General features: G+C 41.0%; 2 protein-coding genes across 5 annotated transcripts in view; both read left to right on the top strand.

Moving 5' to 3' along the window:
- The window catches only part of RIMOC1 (RAB7A interacting MON1-CCZ1 complex subunit 1), a 173,744-nt gene extending 173,095 nt beyond the window's left edge, over positions 1-649 (top strand). For all 3 annotated transcript variants that reach the window (XM_054054763.1, XM_054054760.1, XM_054054762.1), the window contains one exon: positions 232-649. In XM_054054763.1, the coding sequence (XP_053910738.1) occupies positions 232-521 (290 nt within the window). In that variant the 3' untranslated portion in view covers positions 522-649. The remainder of the gene's footprint in view (positions 1-231) is intronic.
- FBXO4 (F-box protein 4) lies at positions 284-22,555 on the top strand. 2 transcript variants are annotated; one of them, XM_054054758.1, is made up of 7 exons: positions 284-424; positions 1,063-1,298; positions 2,673-2,893; positions 3,881-3,956; positions 4,320-4,498; positions 5,385-5,560; positions 6,604-22,555. In XM_054054758.1, exons 2-7 carry the CDS (start codon positions 1,084-1,086, stop codon positions 6,691-6,693), a joined length of 957 nt encoding a protein of 318 aa, XP_053910733.1. In that variant the 5' UTR covers positions 284-424; positions 1,063-1,083; the 3' UTR covers positions 6,694-22,555. The 2 variants fall into 2 exon arrangements, with proteins under 2 accessions (XP_053910733.1, XP_009559651.1); XM_009561356.2 differs by lacking the exon at positions 284-424 and adding an exon at positions 794-965.

The following is a 22,555-nucleotide window of genomic DNA, read 5'->3' on the forward strand; positions in this document are numbered from 1 at the left end:
GAAAAGGAAAACGCATACAGTAATGAACTAGGCCTTGATCTCACTTCTCTTCTTGGCATTGTCAGCCATCCCATGGTTAAAATTTGGGGGTGTTGGTGTGCCTCTTTAATAGGCTTGTATTGCCTTTTTAGATTTTTTTTCCCAGTGTTAGTGAAGAAAATAAAATTGTGAGTTAACAAGCTGTGTACTTACTTTGAACAATAACCTACTTGATCTGAACAATTTTTGCAGGTGTATTTAGTGACACTCACTTACTGGCCATGATGTACAGTGGAGAAATGTGCTATTGGGGACTGCAACACTGTGGAGAAGGGAAGCAGAAAAAGCTGGAGACGACAGATTCAATCTTTAACAGTGACCTGTGCTGCAGATCACAGTGTGTGTTTCTGGATTTCCGAGAAACGGGCAAAAAAATGTTAACGAAGTATGTGGCTGTTTGTGAGGGACCTTTAAAAGGCGAAGGGTGGAACACAACAACCGCAAAACAAATGTTGTGTTACTTGGTGAAATCCCAAAACTAAACTATGCTGCCTTGGCTGCACTGGTGTCCGAAGAGCACGCACAGGGACGTGATCGATGCTTCAGTGTCTAACCGGTTTTCTTATCAAAATGCATGCTTTTTTTGCATTAAAATCGTGCATTCCAAGAACTCCTGTAATACAGAGTCCAAAGTCTAATGAAGTAATTGTGGAAAAATGACTGTGGGATGAACACGCAGGCGGAGCCAGCGGTTTCCTGGCACCGCCTAATCCATTGGGCGCCGGCGCAGTGGCTGCGAGGGGCGGTGGCCGAGGGCCATGGCCGGTAGCAGAGCAGGGGAACGGGGAGGGTTGGAAGCTGCCGTGAGGGGTGGGCTCCGCGTCTTGCGGGAGCGGTGGATGCGTGGGAACCGCGAACGCGCAATTCCCACGCATCCAGCGCTCCCGGAGGACGCGGAGGAGGTGAGCGCCCTGCAGACTCTACCGGTGAGTAGAGGGGCGGGGGAAGGTCGTTATCCCGCCTCTTTCATTTTCCTTGCTCGTTGCCTGCGTCGTTAAACCCCCTCCTTTGGGCCATTTTCAGATCGACGTGCAGCTGAACATCATGTCATTCCTTTCGCCGCAAGATTTGTGCAGTTTGGGAAGCACGAGTTGTTACTGGAGGGCGGCTGTGCAAGATCCGTTGTTGTGGAGGTATTTTCTCCTGAGGGATCTCCCCTTTTGGACTTCTGTTGATTGGAAATCGCTCCCAGATGTGGAGATTTTTAATAAAGCCTTTTCAGAGGTCAGTGATAATGCGCTGCACAATTACATGGAAGTGTAAGTATCTTCACATTCTCTTATACGACATACTGTCCCTCCAGAGTAGCATACATCCTGCGTTTCATATTTACAGCAGTAAAGCTATGCTGTGAACAGCTGCCTCAGTTTCGATGTGTCTTAAATTAGCTGCTTATTTTGGCAATACAGTTTCCTGTTGTTTGACGTTTTGGTCAGCGCTTTCTCTTTGGAGTTCTACAAGAATGTAAAACATTGTGAAAAAAAATCAAAGCTAACATTATGAAACTAAAGCATTTTGTAAACTGCATGTCTGCTATGCCACAGAAACAACAGTCATCTCAGAAGCAGTGCTTGATGTTGATAGAAATGTGTTACTGTCAACACAATATTAAATGATTTTTTAATAAAAGCACAAAGAAGTCATCAAACTACAGCAAATGAATCTTTCTTTTTTTTCCATTTTACGCGCTATTTTCGTGTTCAGAGTAACAAGCAGTGCTGCTTTAGCTTTGACGGTCGAAGGCCGTCAGGCTTTCTGTGCCCTCCATCCCCACTTTACAGAGGGAGAGGTGCAGCCAGAATTTGAAGTGCCAAACAGCTACTGATTTTGAACATTGGATTTAAATTTCTTTAGGTCTGAACACTTTAGAGCATCATTTGTTTCAAACCACCTGTCAGTGATTTCTGTTGTGTCTGTGAACACCTAACGGTTTTACAGATTTCAGCTGAAGTGTCTCAGGTTGGGTGTAGAGGAGCAACATTCAGTGCTTCCTTGAAGTGAGTCATACAGTGATGAGAGACTGAAACTGCTTTTCCAGGATTTCTGTCACATCTATGACTGTTAGTTCTTTCCCTTGATTTCCAAAGTCTTTACATGCCTTCCAACTTCTGCATCAAATGAGCACATAAGTTTGCAGGCAACGCTCTCTCCTTTCAAAGCAGGTGTTCTCTGTGCCTACAGGGAAAATAGTCTTTTCCAGGTGGAGTTACCTGTTTCAGTGTTAATGAACACAAAAGCTGTCTGAGGTTTGAAATGCACCCAAAAGTCTCATATTTTTTACGTTGTATGTGACTTACCAGCTTTAATGCTATTTTACCAGTTTTATTTGTTCAGCAAGGCTGAGGGAATTTATAATTTTATTTTATTTTTTAAAGTAAACCGGAAGATCCGTAGATAGAAGTATACTAAGGTCCAGAAAGTCAGTATTTGGACTTTGAAAGGACTGAGCCTTCACCTGTTTTGTACTGGTGCTCAAAACCGTTAATTTGGAACTTTACTGGTTTTGACCTTTGCTTGAGTTGTACGTGTAACAAACAAAGCATGAGACGTGTTTAACTTATATGAATTCATGTTGTTCGATTAATACCTCTTGTATTCTGTGTTTAATTTCTTGTTGTGTCTGGTTTATGCAGATATAAAAAAAGCTGTCCCCAGAACAGAAGAAGTTTGAAATCGAGCCGTCCTCGATATGCAGCTGTGACATCCTTTTTGCAGTCACTGGTCACTCAGGCAGAACCTCGCTTTGCTATGTTTGGACCAGGTTTGGAAGAGCTGGATGACTCTTTAGTGAAAAAGATGATGACATGCCCAGAAATTCTACTAGTAGCTGGCCTACCTCAAAGGCAAATTCATGGTAATGCCAGGTTTGGGGTTTGTGTTTGTTTTGTTTTATGAACAGAAATAACAAAAGTAGGTTGTGGCAGAAATGGAGAAAAGATGCTTTTTTCTCGACTTGAAGTTCAGTAGCATAATGCTAGAAACACCTCAAACTTTTCTCTCTGTATTTATTCAGAAGTATAAATGCAGTGAACATTTGGGATAAAATTATAGCTGCAGTGAATTTATTATTAAATTTCCACAATGTCAGAGGTATCATTTTGATACTTGAACATCTTTTTTTTATCCTGAATTCCATATCATACGTGCTGTTGCAATGGGTAAATGCAGACAGAACTTTCTTGCTTGCAGTAATGGCTTAAAGCCACCTTTGTGTGGTTTTTGTAGAAAGACGTGTTATGTGATTCAGTCTGGTGGTATCAAATGGTGTAAACTTCATTTAAACAAGTTGTATGAGCAGGTGAAGGAGTTTTTAAAAATGTTTAAAAGCATAGTTCAGAACATCTGTAACTTCATTTCAGTGCAAACCAGAGGCAAAAATTTATTGCTTCTTAACTAATGTTTATTTAAGCATAGCAGGATGGAATAATTAAACTGTTATTTATAGAAAATGTGGATTTTTGCAATCTTTTTTCGTTGTCCTTTTTAATGCAGTTTGAGGTAGGCAGACTAGAGCCTTTGCTATGCCAGTTTCAGCTGACAGACACAAGTCTTAACTCCTCTCTGACTTAAGTTTCTAGGGTCAAATCTGAGTATGAAAACCATGGAAATGCCTCCTTGTTTTCTTTTAATACTCTTGAATTGATTTTAATGAAGTTAATAATCTGATCAATTAAAGCATGTATAAAGTTTCACTGTAAAATAGTAAATATCCTGTGCCTACCAGCTACATATAGGCTTGGATATATCCATTTTATAGCACCACTGGAATTTTCTGCCTACAACTTAGTTGTATTCAGTCGCCAAATAGTTGTAATCTCATATATTTGTTTTTCCCCTATAGGAATTGGATCAGGAGTCACTTTTCAGTTTAATAACAATCAAAAGTTCAATATTCTGACATTGTATTCAACCACCAGGTAAGTTTTATTCTTAAAAAGAAAAAAAAAATTAGTTTCTCAGTTATTTCATACTTTTCCTCATGTTTTTGTCATGTAATTGTATGCATATATGTATATATTTTATGCATGGATACCCGTTATAAACTGAAGCTTTAATGCATATCTTTTTCTTTCTTCTGCTGAGGTGTGTTTTCATATGAATCTTGCAGATTGCTAACCAGCTGTCTGTGTACGCTAAAGAAAATGGGAGGGTAGGGGGACTCATAAAACAGTTTTACTGTCTTATGCCATTTTCATGTGACTTTCATGTGCTGTTTCAACTCTGATTTTGTGTTCGCTGTTCAATTAACATGACTACTGAAATGTTTCAATGTTTTTCAGTGTGGAAAGGAGGAGAGCAAGGACGGAGCAAGCTGTTGTTGCGAATAAGATGTTCTACCAAGAGAACAGCGTAGTAGGGAATCAGCAAGCTGTGCATTACAATGTAATAGCTCAAGTTAAAAGGGTGTGCGAAGTAGTTGATGGATTCATTTATGTTGCTAATGCAGAAGCTCATAAAAGTAAGAGGTTTCTCTTTATTCTTTTTCTGAATGATCAGAATGTCATAAAAGATTGCAGAGAATACAGAATACATCAGAATATTCTGATTCTTTCAAAACCTGCTTCAGTAGTGCTATTTCTTCATGGCTTATACAGCTGAAGAGGCCCTCTGTCCTAGATATTCTCTCTCATTTTGTTGTGAGGGGTTACAGCCCCTTCTTTCAGTCATGGTTGATACTGACATGATTGCTCTCTAAGCTAGATGTGGTGAATGAACTGGACTAAAACAATTAAACAAAACAAAAGAAACCCTGTGGGTGGGTCAGACAGAAAGCCTGAAATACGTCAGTGGTGGTGTAATAACCTGGAAACAGAGCCTTCATCAGGAAAACTGGAGTAAAATAGGCAATTAACCCAGATCGGGATAGTCCTATAGCAAGGATAATCCAAACCACTGTTACAGTAGTTGTCTTTACTTTCATCAACTTTAAATGGAGGGAAAAGGCTAGCTCATGAAATAGAGTAAAAAACCCCCAAAAATGTGAGGAGATACACTGAGGATGTGAGTATGATCACTGGGTGAGGGCTGCTGACTACAATGCGTAAGTGTTTCTTAATGGCTTACTGTAATTTTGATCCCTGTAACGTATTTGGAAAATGCTCTGAAATTAAGGACTGGAATAGGCTGCCTGTAGAACTTAAGAGGATATTTAAATAACATCTAAGTGTGACGTAGATGCTGATAATGTAGCCTTGAGATAAGCAGAACTAAGTAATTTGGCCAGGCTGCTTCCAGCCCTGTGTGTTCTCACCTCTGAAATCTTAAATATTTGAAAAGTAAAAAAAAAAAATTATGACTGGGATTTGCATATTTTTAATACTCATATATTAAAAATTGTTTCCTAGAGCATGATCGTCAAGAGGAACTGGCTCGTATTTTGGCAATGATTGATCCAGCCCTTGGGCCTCCAAATAGACCTCTGCTAGTTTTGTCTTGTGTCTCTCATGTGGATGTCAAAAGAATTCCATGTGTTTACATGGCACATCAGTTGCAACTAAATCTGCTACATCAGCCTTGGATGGTATTTGTTTTTCTAAACTTTTATTTTCTATTTCTCTGTGGCTTAAATGTGATTTAGGCTTCTGGTAGTTCCCTAACTGTACTCACTGTAGCAAGTGTGTAGCTTTCAATGCTAGAATGTGAACTCTCCCCATCAGCGAAGAATTTAGTTTCTCTGGTCTTCTTTAGAGGAAGCATTAGCCTCTGTCAACATAGAGGAGCTAAGTGGCTTGCCCAGGAGTACATGAGAAACTTAACATGGAGCCAGAATGTAAGAAAGGATGAAATGCTGGTCTTGAAGGGAGTAAGGAAGTTTCAATTAATCTAGATCAACATTTCCTGACTTGTGACCCAAGACCTTGGCCATAAAGTAGATTTTTGTGCTATTTTCAGGAGACTATTAATTGTCATTCCCTTGACATGATGTATTGAGGTTTTGACCAATCAGTATTTTACCTAGCGTGTGAGCTCATGAACCTGTTCTTTTATGCTTGTCAAGCACAGCATATATCAATATGGCTCAGCAGCACATTACTTATTTTTGTTGATTTTTTTGTAGCTGAAGGATAATACTTAAACAGAAAAAACAAAATCCTGGTTGGAGGGAATTCCTTTGTTTTCACGAGCTTTTTTAAAAACATACCATTTATAATAGTCACTTTTCAGTACCTTGCAAAATCTGACAAGTAATAATATGCGTAGAATTTCCATGCTGGCAACATTTTTGCTTTAAGGACTTTCAAGTGGTATAATGTTTCAAGTTAAGTATAATGTTTCATAATGGCTGATGGGAGTGATTGAAAGAAAGTTCAGGTTGATCTCAAAAATGCAGGTGTTCTTTGTGGGTCCCGTAATTCATTTTGTAAAGAATAGTGTTTATTTTTTGTACCTCACTTTTAAGAAATTTTGTCTGTCTAAGGGACCTTTAAATCAGTGATAAATATTTAGATTTGATAGGAGTATTTCTGACTTTTGAGGGTAGATGTGGAGTAATGCTAAAATAATGTGCAGTCACTTAACCTGTTATCTGTAATACATTAGCTTTTTTATTATTATTTTTTACAGGTGCAGGACACTGTAGCTGCAACTTTAGATGGATTGCTAAGTGGAATTGAGTGGCTTTTAGAAGAAGCAGATTGTAAAAATGCTCAGTAATGGAAATGTGCATTGTTCTAATGTATAGAGAGTTTGGTGGTTTGCAATTCAGATGAAGTGACACACTACTGTCAGGAGAAAGATTTTAAAAACCTGCATCTATTACACTGCACATACTCTAATAGCTAACATTCTTCAAACAGTATAACTAACATATTCTAACTATCCTGCATGAGAAGTACAAGTAGGGTTGCCTGGGTTCCAGCAGGTGATGAGGTGATTTGGGAGGGCAATCTGAGTGATTTGTTTTCTTTCTTTTTCAAAGGGCCTCTAAAATGTAATCTTTTCTCAATGTATCTGATAATCTGATCTCTTGTAAGTATACCTAGCGCTAGGTTAGTTCCTCAGTGCAGCCCTAAGGCACGCATCACACGTTTAGTAAAAATATTAAGTGATGATCTTGGCAGTGACAGTTCCCACCCAAAGAAAACGTGCTGCACGTTATACAGAAAGACACCATTGCTTTCAAAAGAGTAATTACATCGTATTACAGAAATTACAAAAGAGTAATTACATCGTTTAGAGCAACGAAGCTGGTGAAGGGGCTGGAGAACAAGTCTGACGAGGAGCGGCTGAGAGAGCTGGGGTTGTTTAGCCTGGAGAAGAGGAGGCTGAGGGGAGACCTTATTGCTCTCTGCAACTACCTGAAAGGAGGTTGTGGAGAGGAGGGAGCTGGCCTCTTCTCCCAAGTGACAGGGGACAGGACAAGAGGGAATGGCCTCAAGCTGCACCAGGGGAGGTTCAGGTTGGATATCAGAAAAAAATTCTTCACAGTAAGAGTCATTGGGTACTGGCAGAGGCTGCCCAGGGAGGTGGTCGAGTCGCCTTCCCTGGAGGTGTTTAAGGAACGGTGGATGAAGTGCTGAGGGACATGGTTTAGGGAGTGTTAGGAATGGTTGGAATCGATGATCCAATGGGTCCTTTCCAACCTTGTGATTCTGATTCTGTGATTCTGTATGTTTCTAGAAACAATACATGGACAAGAACTAGCACTTGTCAGACTATCTTCTGCCCAGACCAGAATTCCTAGAAGCAAACAAACTACTAGGAATGAATTGGTTGTTTTTTGTTTGTGATCTTATTTACTAACCAACAACAAAGGATTTGCAGCATCTTTTGCCTTCTGTTTTCAGTGTAATTGTTAGCGTGAACTAGACATACTTTTGATGCCATGAACACATGTTAAATAAGACCATAAGTACCTCAGGAACTTCACCAAATAGCACCTCACAGTTACTTAAGTAGTTCTGGTCATTTACAGGTGAGAAGTGTATTCAGCTTGAAATTTTCTACACAGCTGCAAATATTTTTATAGAAATGGAAGCAACATTTTACAGCTGCAATTGCATTTTGCATATTGATGTCTTTTGGGACTAGTCCTAGTTTTCCAGCTTTTACGGCTTCTTTAATTATTGGATGAATGTTCAGAAACTTCACTTGGATTTCTTGCCTATGCACTTATTTGTTTTGTTCTGGAGTTGTTTGTGGTTTGTTTGTTTTTTTTTTTCTTTCCATGGAAGTGCAATAATGGTCACATTCTTTTTCTTAGTATCTGGATTTATGTCTGCGTGGTGCACAGTCAGCTGTAAGTGTCCTCAATGTAGTGTATGTGTGTGATGCTTGACACAGCTACAATCAGAAACATTCCATTTGAGGAATCTTTTTTATTTTCTTTATTTGTTTTTTTTTTTTTAATTAACTAGGACAGGCACAGGAAATAACTTTTTTTTTTTTCCTTTTCATCTTTATGCACAATTAACTCAGATTTTTCCAGTTGGTTTTATATGTCTTCTAATTGCAACATCATGGGAGTTTCAAGGGAAAATCCATGGGAAAGCTATACTGTGATAATCCTGTGTTTTATCCTTTTTTTTTTTCTTAAAGGCTTTCTTAAATACTTTGTCTTTTAAAATAGAGGAGACGCTAAAGATTGAGTGTTGAGGAGAAATTCCATGGTTTGTGACTGAGTGTTTGTGACTTGCTGCTTGTCATAGTAATTCTGTAATGATCTGTAGGGGGTTGAATACAGCAACCTGTTGCTGTGATAGCTAGTACCTATATGTTTGTTTATGCAAGATACTCATTCTTCTTTCTTCATAAGGAAAAAAAATATTTTATAAAGAGTGATATCTCTGTGTGTGTTAAGTCCTCTTTGCATGCATGCACACATACACTCACACACAGTCATGATGCCTAACAGATAACAAATTATCGTCATCATTAGTCATTAATGAACAATGTTATTGTGTGTTACCTGTTTGACACACTTATTCACTGTCATTTTAAAAGGTCATGATAACATAAAGAATATAGTTTTTCTCAATCTAAAGAACATCAATTAACTTAAAGATAGGATAACATAAAGAATTAAGATTTATAAGTTAGAAAGATGCAGCTTAGGAAACAACCAGTGGGAATTGAAATTTCATGCAACTACAGAGCTCCAGCATCATAAGAATCACAGAGCTGGTGGGGTAGCTTGAATGATTGGGTACTGTGGTAGATACAGGCAAGGAAAAGGAGCACCTGGGTTGTGCGGCGGAGCAACTTAGAAGCATAGAGGTATACTATGGAAGAGTCAACCATCCTATTGAGAATTCATATGCAAAATAAGCTGCAGAGGTGCGCTGCAGATAGAATTATCACTATCTTTCAGATTTCTCCTAAAATATTGTTATTTAATTTCCTGAGTCTCGTGAGTTTAGTCCGTCAGATTGACAATACGTGTGATTTGTTCTATAACTCATTTACTAAGGCTTCTGAGCAGCTTTCATTAAAAGAAAGTGACTGTGGGGGTGCTAATTTTCAAGTCAGAAACTTTGAATAAAAAAAATGTCTGCTACCAGCCTCAAAGCAGTATGTGAGAGTACCTGCCAAGCTCACAGGACAAAGGAAGCAGCACACGGATTTGTCCCTGTAACTTGCTGGCTGTCTTGCAATTTCACATCTGGAAGCGATTGCAGAGCCTCCAAAGCCAGGGAAGCAGTGGGGACCCTTCTCTTCCATGTAACTTCAGAAGGGAGTTGTGGCTTGCTGCGTGTCCCACTGGATGGCACTGCTGATCCACATCAGCCGCTGATCTGTTCAGGCAGCATCCGTACCCCGTTTGCCAAAATTGCTCCAAATAATTAGTTTTAATCCCTTCTCAGAGAAGGCAGCAAGCAGATGCAGTTATAAAAAAGCCTATGAGAAATAAACATGTTTTTCAAAGGCGTGTAGATAGGGAATATGCTACTGCTCTTAATCCAGTGCATATCAATACTGATTTCTATAGTAGGGTGAGTGTTTCAGCTAAAGAGAGCTCTATAGTTGGTGTTGGGAAAAACGTACAGAAATAATTGTGGGTATCACTGCAAGGTTACAGGGCTGGTTAAAGAATGTGATACTATAGCTAGAGCTTGTGCTTAAATCTCAGGCTGGAGCACTTTTGCACACAGGCTGCTCTCAGGTCCCTCAGGAGAATGAAACTAGAAATCAAGAATGTAGGTAGGCGTAACGCAGAGAGATTCAGTGAGTGAGATAGAGCAAATAACAATATGGGGTGAATCTGCATAGAAGAGCCTACTTAAGAACCAGAACGATTAGGTTGCCTCCCACACTTGATCACTCCACCTCCAGTATTATATTTGCTGTGTTTGACCTTTTCATCAGGGAGGTCACAGCTGGTCCAGGGTCAGGCAGAAAGTCCACAGTTTGTGCTGTGCAACTGCTCACAGCTGCCAGTCTGGGCGTTGCTGGCCAAGGTCCCTGGGTACGTGCTTTAATCTCTTAACCATCTTAGTGGCCCCTTGCTGGATTGTCTCTAGTTTGTATCTCACATACTGCAGGCTCAAAACCAGGCACCCTGCTCCAGATTCAGACCCCCAAGTCCTGCAATTGGTGTCGATGTAGCTCAGTACGTAGCTGGCCTTTACCACTGCATGGACACACTGCTGGATCTGGGTTCACTGGTCCATCAGGAGCTCAAGTTCCCTTTGTGGAGTAGCTCCTGCACCAGTGATTCCCTGACCTGCACGTGTACATTGTGTTCGATCCCAGGTGCAGGAGTTCTGTTTGTCTTTGCTCAGCATCTTCCTGAAGCCCCTGTTAGCCATTTGAAGGTATGCTTGCTATATTTCTGGCTGTGCTTGCATAAGGAGCGCTTTTCCATAGTATCGCAGGGAAAACTGGCCCTGCAGGTGACACCATGCAGAATCAGCCAGATGATGAGAGAAAAAAAGGCATTCAGTCTTTTCCCAAAGGCTGAAATAAATCAAGCCATCTGCTCCATCAGAGAGTTGAACACTACTAATCTTAGAGTCTTGAAATCAATTTCTCCATGGTTTGGCAGACTGATGATAGATGGAAACTGTGAACATGAAAGTCTGATACTGTCCCAGGAGTACGTTTTATAAAGCTCTGTAAAGTCTTGCATTGTGAAATGATCCTGATAACAATCCAGAAACACCTTCTGTACTCATTAAACTAATACTGCAAAGTGGTAACAATAAAATAGACTTCTATTTGTTCTCTGGAATCACTATCAGAGAACTGAGGTAGGTTGGGAGGGATTGAGGGCTGTAATTCCTATTCAGTTGATAAAGGGATATAATTTTGGTGTCACATCTTTCCTGTTTTCTCCACGGACTTGACTGATGGTGGCAGTTCCGCAGACTGAGGTCAGGGGAGATGTTCTACAAATGTGAGCATATAAGAGCTGCTCTCCAAGAACACAACCAAGCCTTTTTCTCTACTTTGAATCAAGTCCAGCTTGTCTTACATGAAAGCTTTTTATACAAATTTCCTAAGTGAATCAATGTACAAACAGCAGTTGCTTAAAAGAGTCCTTTAAGACTGATAGTATTTACAGCCAATTACCTTTCAAATTCAGCTGGATTAATCTTATATTTTGTGGAGATATAAAGACATTTGATGTGTATGTAAGCAGTAGCTTATATTTCACCTGCATATATGCCATACATTAAATTCTGTGTGATAAATGATTTAAAATTATGTCATATGTCTGAATCACAAGGACTTAGGTAAATGAGTTAACTGAGAATTCTCATTGTAGAATATAATCTTCGTTCATCACATTCAGACCTGGCACAGTGTAGCATAAGGATACACTGATACAGCTGCACATTACACTTTTAAAAAGGCAAGCTATTTGCAAAACAATAAATGCAAATTATAAGTTTAACTAATGAAAGGATTAAAAGAATATTATGTTTTTCCAAAACTAGAGACTCAATTTGTGTAGAAATATAAATTATTGACAGCAAAGAACCTAATTACTGATTACTGGTGCGTTCATAGAAAATGAGTGGAGCAAGTCTGAGTATAATCAACATATGGTTGAATTGTGCACTTGAATTCAAGCATCTTTCAGTCTTTTGTTGAATATACTTGCTGCTGATCCAATATCAATATCCTTCTTTTCATCTGATATACCTGAACGGGTTTTGGGCTTGCTAAAAACAAGAAAACCTTCCACAAAGTATTTATATTTTTAACTTGCATTTCACCACAGGAAGTGGTGATGTAAATCAGCTGGTGTACAGATACACAATGAGACATTTTTCCCCTAGGAGCTCTCTGATAACTTGTTCCGGTCACAACTAGATAATTTAGAAATAAATGAAAAATTAAGTAAATTAAAGGAAGTATTGGTGTAAGATTTTTAGGAGTTACTTGGCATTCCTAAGTGTTCCTGAGATTGAAATAGTTTGAGGAGCCCAACCAAAAAGAAGGCATTGGAAACTGCTGCCACAGTAACCAACAAGTTGCATGTTAGGCACCCAGAATCACCAGTCATGGAAAATTCTGGCCAACATCCAAAACCTGATGGCGGTATTTCCACGTAGCCGTTATCTATGGGTATTCATACTGCCACCTGAGGGAAGAATCACCCCCTCAGTTCTCACACTGTGAGCACGAGGCTTGCAGTCAGCTCCTATACTTTCTCACAGGGGTGTATTCTGTGTGACTTTGGTCTCTAAGCACAGCAGTTTCTTTCCTGCTTTGTTATTCTGTGCACCAAATTTATTTCATTGGCCTGACCCGTGATTTGCTCAGCAGATCATTCTGAAGTCGGGTAGAAGGAACTGCAGAACAGTGCTTCGTTTAGAGCTTGGCGCCCACATGACATTCTGCACTGAGGTGTAGCCGTATGCCAGGAATCATCTCCTAATCCTAATCACATCCCAGGTGTATAAATTTAACCCTTATTTGAGTACCCAGAACTGCATTCACTGGGAGAAATGGAGGTCTTAGAATGTTTGACTCACATCCACAGAATTTCGATAGTTATGATATGATATATAGTTCAAGTCCTGAAGTCTGACCTAGTCAAAATGTTGCTTGGATGTTTCTGTGTTTATATGTTGCTAGTTTGATTTTTTTTTTTTATGTGCACTTCAAAGTGGAACAGAGATATTTGGATACTGTAATATCAGCGTTGCCACAGCATTCCTTGCAGTGGCGGAAAGGTCAGTTGGCTTCCAGAGAGGTGCTTGCAACGTACTCAGAGATCATCAGACTGCATATTTATCTAAGCACAGGTAGAATTTGACGTGACAGCTAGGGCACCACTCCTCAGAATGGTATTTTCTTCCAAACATTTCTGTGAAATATCTGAACAGACTTGTCTATGTTTGAAAGTTGTCTCCAATTGAGGAGTAAATTCAACAAAAAATTGCTATTCTTGAACAACTGCAAATAGGGCCACTCATATTCCAAAACAGGAGCATTCTGTTCATTCAAAGTGTGTTGAACTACACCAGAAGAACATATTATTGTCCCAGGAAAAGAGCATTAGCACACCAGATTTATATTCAGGGATAAAATGTTGTAAAATGGTTCCAGGGTAACTTCACAGAAGCTAAGTTTTAAATCGTAGAATCATAGAATCATTAGGTTGGAAAAGACCTTAGAGATCAACTCCAACTGTACCTGTCTACTACTAAATCTTGGCCCCAGGCACCACATCTAGCCACCTTTTAAGTACCTCTAGAGATTGTGACTCAAACACCTCCCTGGGCAGCCTGTTCCAGTGCTTGAGAACCATTTCTGTGAAGAAATTTTTCCGAAGAAGAATCCTCCTTTTAGATAATTGTAGAGAGCAATAAGGTCTCCCCTCAGCCTCCTCTTCTCCAGGTCTAAACAAACCGAGTTGCTTCAGCCACTCCCCAGAAGACTTGTTCTCCAGCCCGTTCACCAGCTCCATCGCTCTTCTCTGGACACACTCCAGGACCTCCGTGTCTTTCTTGTGGTGAGGGGCCTAGAAATGAACACAGCATTCGAGGTGTGGTCTCACCAGTGCTGAGTACAGAGGGAGAGTCCCCTCCCTGGACCTGCTGGTCATGCCATTTCTGATCCAAGACAAGATGCCATTGGCCTTCTTGACCACCCTTCTTGGGCACACTGCTGGCTCATGGTCAGTCCTTGTCAACCAACCCCCCCAGGTCCTTCTCACCCAGGCAGCTCTCCAGCCACTCTTCCCCCATTCTGTAGCGCTGCACGGGGTTGATGTGCCCCAAGTGCAGGACCCGGCATTTGGCCTTGTTAAACCTCATGCCATTGGTCTGAGCCCATCGGTCCAGCCTGTTCAGATCCCTTTGGAGCCTCCCTGCCCTCCAGCAGATCCAACTTCCACCCAACTTGGTGTCATGCACAAACTTACTTGGGGTGCATTCGATCCCCTCATCCAGGTCATTGGTAAAGACACTGAACAGGGCTGGACCCAGCACCAAGCCCTGGGGGACATCACTTGTGTTCAGCCTCCAGCTGGAGTTAACTCCATTCCCCACCACTCTCTGGGCCCGGCCATCCAAACAGTTTTCCACCCAGGAGAGCGTGTGCCTGTCCAGGCCAGTGGTAGCCAGTTTCTCAGGTGGGTACTGTGAGATACTGTGTCAAAGGCTTTACTGAAGTCCAGGTACACTACATCCAGAGATTTTCCCTCACCCATCAAGGGGATCTGTTTGTCACAGAAGGAGATCAGGTTAGTTTGGCAGGACCTGCCTTTCATAAACCTGTGCTGAGTGGGCCTGATCACCCGGTTGTCCTTTTGTGCTATGAGATGGCACCCAAGATGATCTGCTCCATGACCTTCCCCAACACTGGGTTCAGACTGACAGGTCTGTAGTTTCTTGGATCCTCTCTCCAGCTCTTTTTGTAAATGGGTATAACATCTGCCAGCCTCCAGTCTGATGGACCTTCCCCAGTCAGCCAGGATTGCTGATAGATGATGGAAAGGGGTTTGGCAAGCACCTCTGCCGGCTCCCTTAATACCCTCGGGTGAATCCCACCCAGCCCCATAGACTTGTGAATATCTAATTTTCCTAAGGTCTCTAACCATTTCCTCTTGGGTCAAGGGAGCTTTGTTCTGCTCTTCCTCCGTGGCTACTGTCTTGTGAGGTTGAGTATCCAGAGAACATCTCACCTGACTATTGAAGACTGAGGCAAAGAAGGGATTAAGGACATCAGCCTTATCCTTGTCCCTTGTCACTATTGTTCCTCCTGTGTCCAGTAGTGGATGGAGATTCTCCTTAGCCCTTTTTTTGTTATTGATATATTTCTAGAAGGATTTTTATTATTATCTTTCACAGAATGGGCCAATCCAACTTCTGATTTAGCCTTTCCAATTTTCTCTCTACAAGATCTCACTTTGTCTTTGTTGTCCTCACAAGTTGCCTGCCCCTTCTTCCAGAGTTCACGTATTTTCCTTCTTTTTCCTGATTTTCATCCAGAGTTCTTTGCTCATCCAGGCCATTATTCTTCCTTGATGGCTCATTTTCCAGCACACAGGGACAGCTTGCTCTTGTGCCGCCAGGAATTCCTTCTTAACAGCAGGTCCAGCTGGACACCTTCTCTAGACAGCTCACTTACCAGTTGTGTCAAGAAGTTATCTTCCACACACTCCAGAAACCTCCTAGTAGGCTGGAACCAGTTCCTGAATTGAGCATAGAAGTAGCCTAAGTCTGCTAGAATGGTGTTCCTATTAGCTTAGGTTAACAGAAGACTGTAATTTTCTCACTGCTTTAAATCAAGGAGTGACTAAATAGCCACCTCACTGTATTTATAACCAAGGTTTCTAAAGATAGATTTCATCATGTAGCTATTCATCATATAGCTATTCAAAGGCACTTAAGTAGCATCTTTTTAGAAGTATCCAAATTTGGGCACCCAAAGTCCCTCTACCAAGAGAAAGAGAGAGAGAAAGAGATTCATCCCTCAAGAGCATTTCGGAGATTCTGTGTTAATTTAGCGTATTGCAGCATCACTGCTCCTAAGGAATTTGGTTTATGATATTTCATTCCTTTTGGTTTATCTGTTTGCGACATCCTGAAAGTCTTGGGTAAAAAAGTACTGGAGTCTTTCCCAGCTAATACTCTGCTTTTGTCTGAACGCTAACAATATCGTTTCTTGCTCTCAATCAGTCACAGAGGTCAAAGTGCTGTTTCTTCCAGGAAATGACCCCTTTGTTTGCAGAATGATAAGAGTTTCCTGTACAAACCATGTTTATTTTAAAGTCTAAGACATTAGAGTGCATTTCTGCCATAAATGTAATAGGTCAATACTATTACTCCTCTTATACGCTTAATATGCTGTAGAGTCTATGGATTCAGAGCCTTTAAGTTCCACATATATGGCAAAAGTGTCATCAAAGTCAGTAGAACTCACATGCCTAAAATTTAGCGAATGAGTCTTTGCAATGTGAGTGTCTTGCTTGTCCTTTAGAAATAATAAAGGATATAAATATATGTGTGTGTAGATATAATTACTAATTGAATTTGTTTCTTATTCAGTTGAAGTATTCTAGTCAGAATAATTTTGAAGCTCTAGGTTTATCTGATTGCATGGTTGTTTCAGCTGATTTCTTTGTCAGAAACTGAGGACTGCAATTTATATAGTCCTGTGCGTGCCAGTTCCTCTGTCTACAGAGTAAGAATCACTCTTTTCTTATTTTAGGTTTGCTGCAGTGATTTTCCATCGTTTAGCTACATGCCACAGGCCTGTGGTTCAGTTGGTTACCGGCATCACTCAAACAGGGTGCAGCATCGTGAAGAATCTCTAACCAGGGGAGTCTAGAAGAACTTGTTTTCATAATTAAACAAAAGCCAATTAGTAGTATAATTTTCTGGTCAAAGAAATAGACACCATTCAATACCAATGAGGGGAAAAAAGTCTTACGCAAATCACTAGTGACTATTTACTTTGTCTCAAGAGCCCAAATGCATTTTTATTGATGTATTTTATTGATGGATCCATTTTCTAGTAGCCATCACTGTCATCTTCCTTCCAACCCTGCTTGCAAGGGTTTGACCAAAATGGACAGAGATGCATCATCTCATATTCATAGAATCATAGAATCATAGAATCATAGAATCATAGAATCATAGAATGGTTTGGGTTGGAAAGGACCTTGTCCCTGCTCCCCTGACATTTGGCACTGACACTTTCCGCTAGATCCGGTTGCGCAAAGCCCCATCCAACCTTGCCTTGAACATTTTCAAGTATGTGGCATCCACAAGTTCTCTGGGCAACCTGTGCCAGTGCTTCACCACCCTCATAATGTAGTATTTCTTCCTAATATCTAATCTAATCTAAATCTACTCTCTTTCAGTTTAAAGCCATTACCCCTCATCCTATCACTGCATGTCCTTGTAAAAAGTCTTTCTACAGCTTTTTTGTAGGCCCCTTAAGTACTGGGAGGCTGCTATGAAGTGTTCCCAGAGCCTTTTCTTTAACCTCTTCTCTAGGTTGAAGAACCTCAACTCTCTCAACCTGTTGTCATAGGAGAGGTACTCCATCCTCCTGATCATCTTTGTGGCCCTCCTCTAGACTTGCTCTAACAGATCCATGTATTTCTTACACTGGGTACCTTGGAGCTGAATGCAGTACTCCAAGTGGGGTCTCACCAGAGCAGAGTACAGGGGGAGAATCACCTCCCTTGACCTGCTGGTCACATTTCCTTTGATGCAGACAAGGATACAGTTGGCTTTCTGGACTGCAAGCGCACATTAATGGGTCACTTTGAGCTTCTCATCCACCAGCACTCCCAAGTCCTTCTCAGGGCTCAATTCATACCTCACTCAGTCTGTATTTGTGCTTGGGGTTCCCCCTATCTATATGCAGTACCTTGCACTTGACCCTGTTGAATTTCATGAGGTTCCCACAGGCGTGTTCTCTCAAGCTTGTCAAGGTCTATCTGGATGGTATTGCTTCCCCCAGAACCACATCACACAGCTTGGTGTAAGCAAACTTGCTGAAGGTGCCTTCAATCCCTCTCGCCATGTCCCTGCAAAGATGATAAGCAGTGCCAGTCCCAGTACAAACCCCCGAGAACACCACTTGTCACCGGTCTCCATTTGGACATTGAACCATTGACCACAACTCTCTGAGTGAAATATCCATCCAATTCCTTATGCACTGAATGGTCCATCCTTCAAATCCATGTCTTTCCAATTTAGGGACAAGAACGTCGAGCAGGGTAATGTCAAATGCTTTGCACAAGTCCAGGTAGATTATGTCACTCTTCCATTATCCACCTATGCTGTAGCCCCATTGTAGAAGGCCGTCCAAAATTGTTAGGCATGATTTGCCCTTAATGAATCCGTCTTCACTATCACCAATCACTTCCTTATTTTCCATGTACCTTAGCATAGTTTCCAGGAGGATCTGCTCCATGGTCTTGCCAGGCACAGAGGTGAGACTGACTGGCCTGCAGATCCCCATGTCTTCCTTTTTCGATATTGGGGGTTATGTTTCCCCCTTTCCCAGTCAATGAGATCTTTGCCAGACTGCCACAGATTCTTAAATGTGACAGATAGCGGCTTAGCAACATCATCCACTGGTTCCCTCAGGACCTGCAGGCACATCTCATCAGGTTCCACGGACTTGTGCACCTTCAGGTTCCTCAGATTGTTTTACTTGGCTGTATCGTGGCTGTATCACCGGTGCCCACGTGAAACCACTGCAGCGGACAGTAGTCAGTGGGCTGCAGAAGGTTTGACAGCCTCTTGTTGACACCCCTGATACAAGACCCTGACAGGCAGCACACCTGTCTGGAGGGTGGATCGAGTCAACAAGTGGGTGCGTCTCTTCCTCTGAGAAGAGAGTCATCCTCTACTATCACCTGGTGCTTTTTCTTATCTGCGCTGGTGGTAATCCAGGGGAGCAGATCCGACTGCCTTACCTGGCTCCAGTGTCTCTCCTGATATGACGAGTGTTTCCTCTTCCATCTGCAGAGCAGTGAAGCAGTTCTGCAAGAGCAGCTTAGGCTTTGAGGGAAGACTTTTTCTCCTGCTGGCCGTTGCCCTTGCAAGCTTCCTCCCTTCTGCGTGTGCTGCTGGAGAATTTTTCAGCTGTTTGGCTGTTGACTGTGAGTCTACTGCAGACTGCTTTTGGATTCGGCTATCAAATGCCTTCTCAGCCTCTCTGATGCTACACAGCCTTCTCACTGCCTTCTGCAGCTCAGCCACTGTCCGCAGGAGCTCCTCCACCTTTTCCAGGCAGCTGTGCCTCCTGCCTTTTCCCCAGGAGAAAGGTCCGGTCACTTCCTGCAGCCTCTTCCATCAGTAGCTCCATCTGCATGGAGGCATTTGCCACCACTGGGCCACTAAATCAAGGGGAAGAAAAAGAAGATGGAAAAACTATCACCTAAAGAAAGTACCTCGCTTACCTTCAACAACTGAAGAAAATCTTCAGAAATGTTCTATCTGAATAACCCTTTTACAAATTCTAAGTCCCACTCTTTTGATGATCATCAGTTTTATACAGTACACGAGGAGAACTTTTTCATACACTGTCCTTGAAAAGAGCTCATGGGTTTCTGGGCCATGTGGCAGTCCGCTGGCTGATAGGAAAAAATAAAAACTGAAGCTGAAAACTAAACTGAAAACGTGAGCTGGAGGCTGGGTGAGAAACTAAATGGTCTAGGTATGTTCTTCTGTGGAGCTGCTCTCAGACCCACTGAATTGTTGGAATATAAAAGGGAAACAAAGTCAGGCATGTTTCAATGCACGTCTTAACAGATTCTTCCTTCTTAACTCGGTATCAATTCTCATAAAAATATCAGAGAAACAGTATCTCACTGTCTGTTTGCTCCACAAGTAAAAGGTCAGGAAATAAATTCTCATTTCCAGAAAACTCTATGAGCTCTTTTAAACAATCGTGCCAAATGCATTGTTTTTTGTATGAAAATACAAAACTTCAGCTCTTTCTTGAATGCAAGAACACTTTGTACTGTTAGAAGTAGTTGTGATACTCCTCATGAAAAATAATCATTAAAGAATGTTGTAATTCCTTTTTATAAGCAAGCACACATTAATTTTTTCTTTTGATTTTTTTTTCCCATTTATTTTGTGAAGTGCAGAATGATACTGGATAAGTGGGTTTGTTTGTGGTCAGTTTTCCCAAAATTAACCAAACAGGAAAAGCATATAGAAAATCCTGAAAAAATGAATTTTTGATATGTGGTAAGAATTTCTCCATTGACTGCAGGCACTGCAATGGAAAGAATAAGTATTTTCAAAACAATGTATAGAAAATAGGGTATGGAAATTTTGGGGCAATCTGTATTAGCTGATGGAATATCTCAAAGCAAGGGTCAACAGCCAGACATTTTAAACAAGCTTAAAGTTCTGCCTTTCTAACAGGATTTTGCACAAATGCCTTGATATTTCTCTTTTTATGACAATGAGGGAGAAAATCACTGTGGCCTAATTAGTTCTCTGCCTGCTGCAGAAATGCCTGTGGATGTGCTTGTCACTGAGAAAAGAGCAGAAAGTACCAAACCAAACAGCTGCTGCTGCAGTGATACCAAGCTGTGTTACAAAGGGAATACTAATAAGCCTAAAGGGTACACACTGGAGAAGGGGAGACTTTGTATTTCAAAGTATTTGTCAGAAAATAGTCCCAATACTAAAGGAGGATCATTAACAGTATGGTAAAATGTAGCTCTGTCCTGCTCGTACCAACTATTTTCTTTCATTTACCTAAAACTAAAAAAGAAACCAAAATAGTTCGAAATTGCTGTGCTTACCACTAAATGTACAAACAGCAGAGAGTGCAGTAATGCTGGGAACATTTTGTATTTTCTCACCCAAGTACAGCTGCTCTTCCATGGCTCGTGGCAGTATTCACCGTTAAAATTAACTGCTTTATGGATGCTTGCTCTTTCATGTTGATTGCTGGTGGTTTAAGCCGAAAGTTGCACCCATCCCACCAGATCAATGAGTATTATTAAAGCCTAGAATTAACTTTAAGTTAAACTTAGTATATAGATTGAAACAAAGAGAAAGGCTTTTCCTATTTTTTCCTCCCATTCAGGCAGATATGTTAGGCAGTGCGTTAATTCCAATTGTAATGATACTGCTTAGGCAATTTGAGAAGGAAATGAATAAGATGGACAGGAAGGCAGGAGGGGGAAAATAAGCTATTCAACTTTTCTCACGGAGGAGCAAGAACTGAGGGAACATCCTACCTCCAGCAGGATACTTCTTTGTTTGTTTTGGATGTTGTTATTCTGTTATGTTGTTCTTAGACATTAGGTGTGGTGGTTCCCTGCAGAATTATTAATGAGAAGGAAAATACATGCACTCCTCAAGAGGCCCAGTGGTATTCTGCACTTTGAAGAGCACTCTCCTTATTTTAAATCTTTGCATCCGTAAAGAACAGATCACCCAAATGTTAGAAATGAACGAATCAAGAATTGCTGCTAGTGATTTCACGTGCATTTCACATGTAGCTTTATCTATTCTAACTGTCACTAACATGCCCTTGTCCTCAATAATTGAGGAGCTATGGTGCATGAAACTGAAATCAAGGAAAATAGCCACTGTTTCTTTTCTGTGTCTTAACTAAACCACACCGGCTGCGAGTTCATCCCGTTATACAGGAGCACTGCAACGCCAACCCCTGTAATTTAATATCAACATTCTAAACAGGCTACTGGACAGCAGACAATGCCGCAAAGTCCATTCACACACAGGTTTCCTGAAGCACAAATAAACAAAATAAATTCAACAACCTGAGCAATATGAATTCAATTAATAATCGCCTTGGTCTGTTTCCAGAGAACTTTGTTGCCAGCAGGATGAAAAAGAAGGGATTCATTGGAAAACATGGGGTTGAGCTTTAAGCCAGGAAAGATTGTGAGGCTGCAATGTCTTCTAGGTACAAATAATCTTTAGATTTCTTTTTAAAAATTAAACATTCCCCACAAAGAAAAGTTGTATAAAATTGACTTCTAGTGGCTATCTCAATTGAAGAGTATTAATTCAATGCACAAATTATATGGCTGAAGTCTGATTTCAGAATTCGTATTTCGGTCTCCATTTATTTTTTTAAACCTTAGGCAAAGATATGTTTTCAATTGTCAGGCCACGAAAAGTGAATATCAGTGTATGACACAACAGGATCATGTTGCCCAAACAGAAACACAAATTGAGAGCCAAAAGAGATGCTCATCACAGTACCCGGTTGAAATCAATGGTGTTTTCTTCATGCTGTGTCATCTACGAATCTGAGCTCGCTCAGGAGCAGGTGAGGCAGTTCTGAAATGGCCCTGCATGGCAATATCCTGCGCGCTTCCTGCAGTTCACATGTACATCAGTAGGCATGGATGGATATATGACAAGAATTTATAGGACTTAAATTAAAGGGTTGAGCCAAACAATTGTTTTCAATGAGAGCTTTTGGTTCTCCTCTGAGTAGGAGGAAATCTCAGCTCAAACCAGGCATTCAGTCAGGCAGAGAAGGAGCTATATCTTCTGTTTCTTCTAAAGAATTGGTGAACTTCTTAATGTAAGGGCTATACTGTGTAAGACACCAGCACTATTGACACAACTGCCTCTTTGTCACCAATATTTCTTTA

The sequence above is a fragment of the Cuculus canorus genome, chromosome Z, assembly GCF_017976375.1.
Source record: "Cuculus canorus isolate bCucCan1 chromosome Z, bCucCan1.pri, whole genome shotgun sequence".
In the NCBI taxonomy this organism is placed as follows: Eukaryota; Metazoa; Chordata; class Aves; order Cuculiformes; family Cuculidae; genus Cuculus; species Cuculus canorus.

Bases quoted from the DNA above. Each gene is read 5' to 3' on its own strand.
- FBXO4 (XM_009561356.2), top strand. From the start codon at position 798: ATGGCCGGTAGCAGAGCAGGGGAACGGGGAGGGTTGGAAGCTGCCGTG. The intron at 2,894-3,880 runs GTAATGCCAGGT...TTTCCCCTATAG, and splicing joins ACCTCAAAGGCAAATTCATG to GAATTGGATCAGGAGTCACT. The intron at 3,957-4,319 runs GTAAGTTTTATT...AATGTTTTTCAG, and splicing joins ACATTGTATTCAACCACCAG to TGTGGAAAGGAGGAGAGCAA.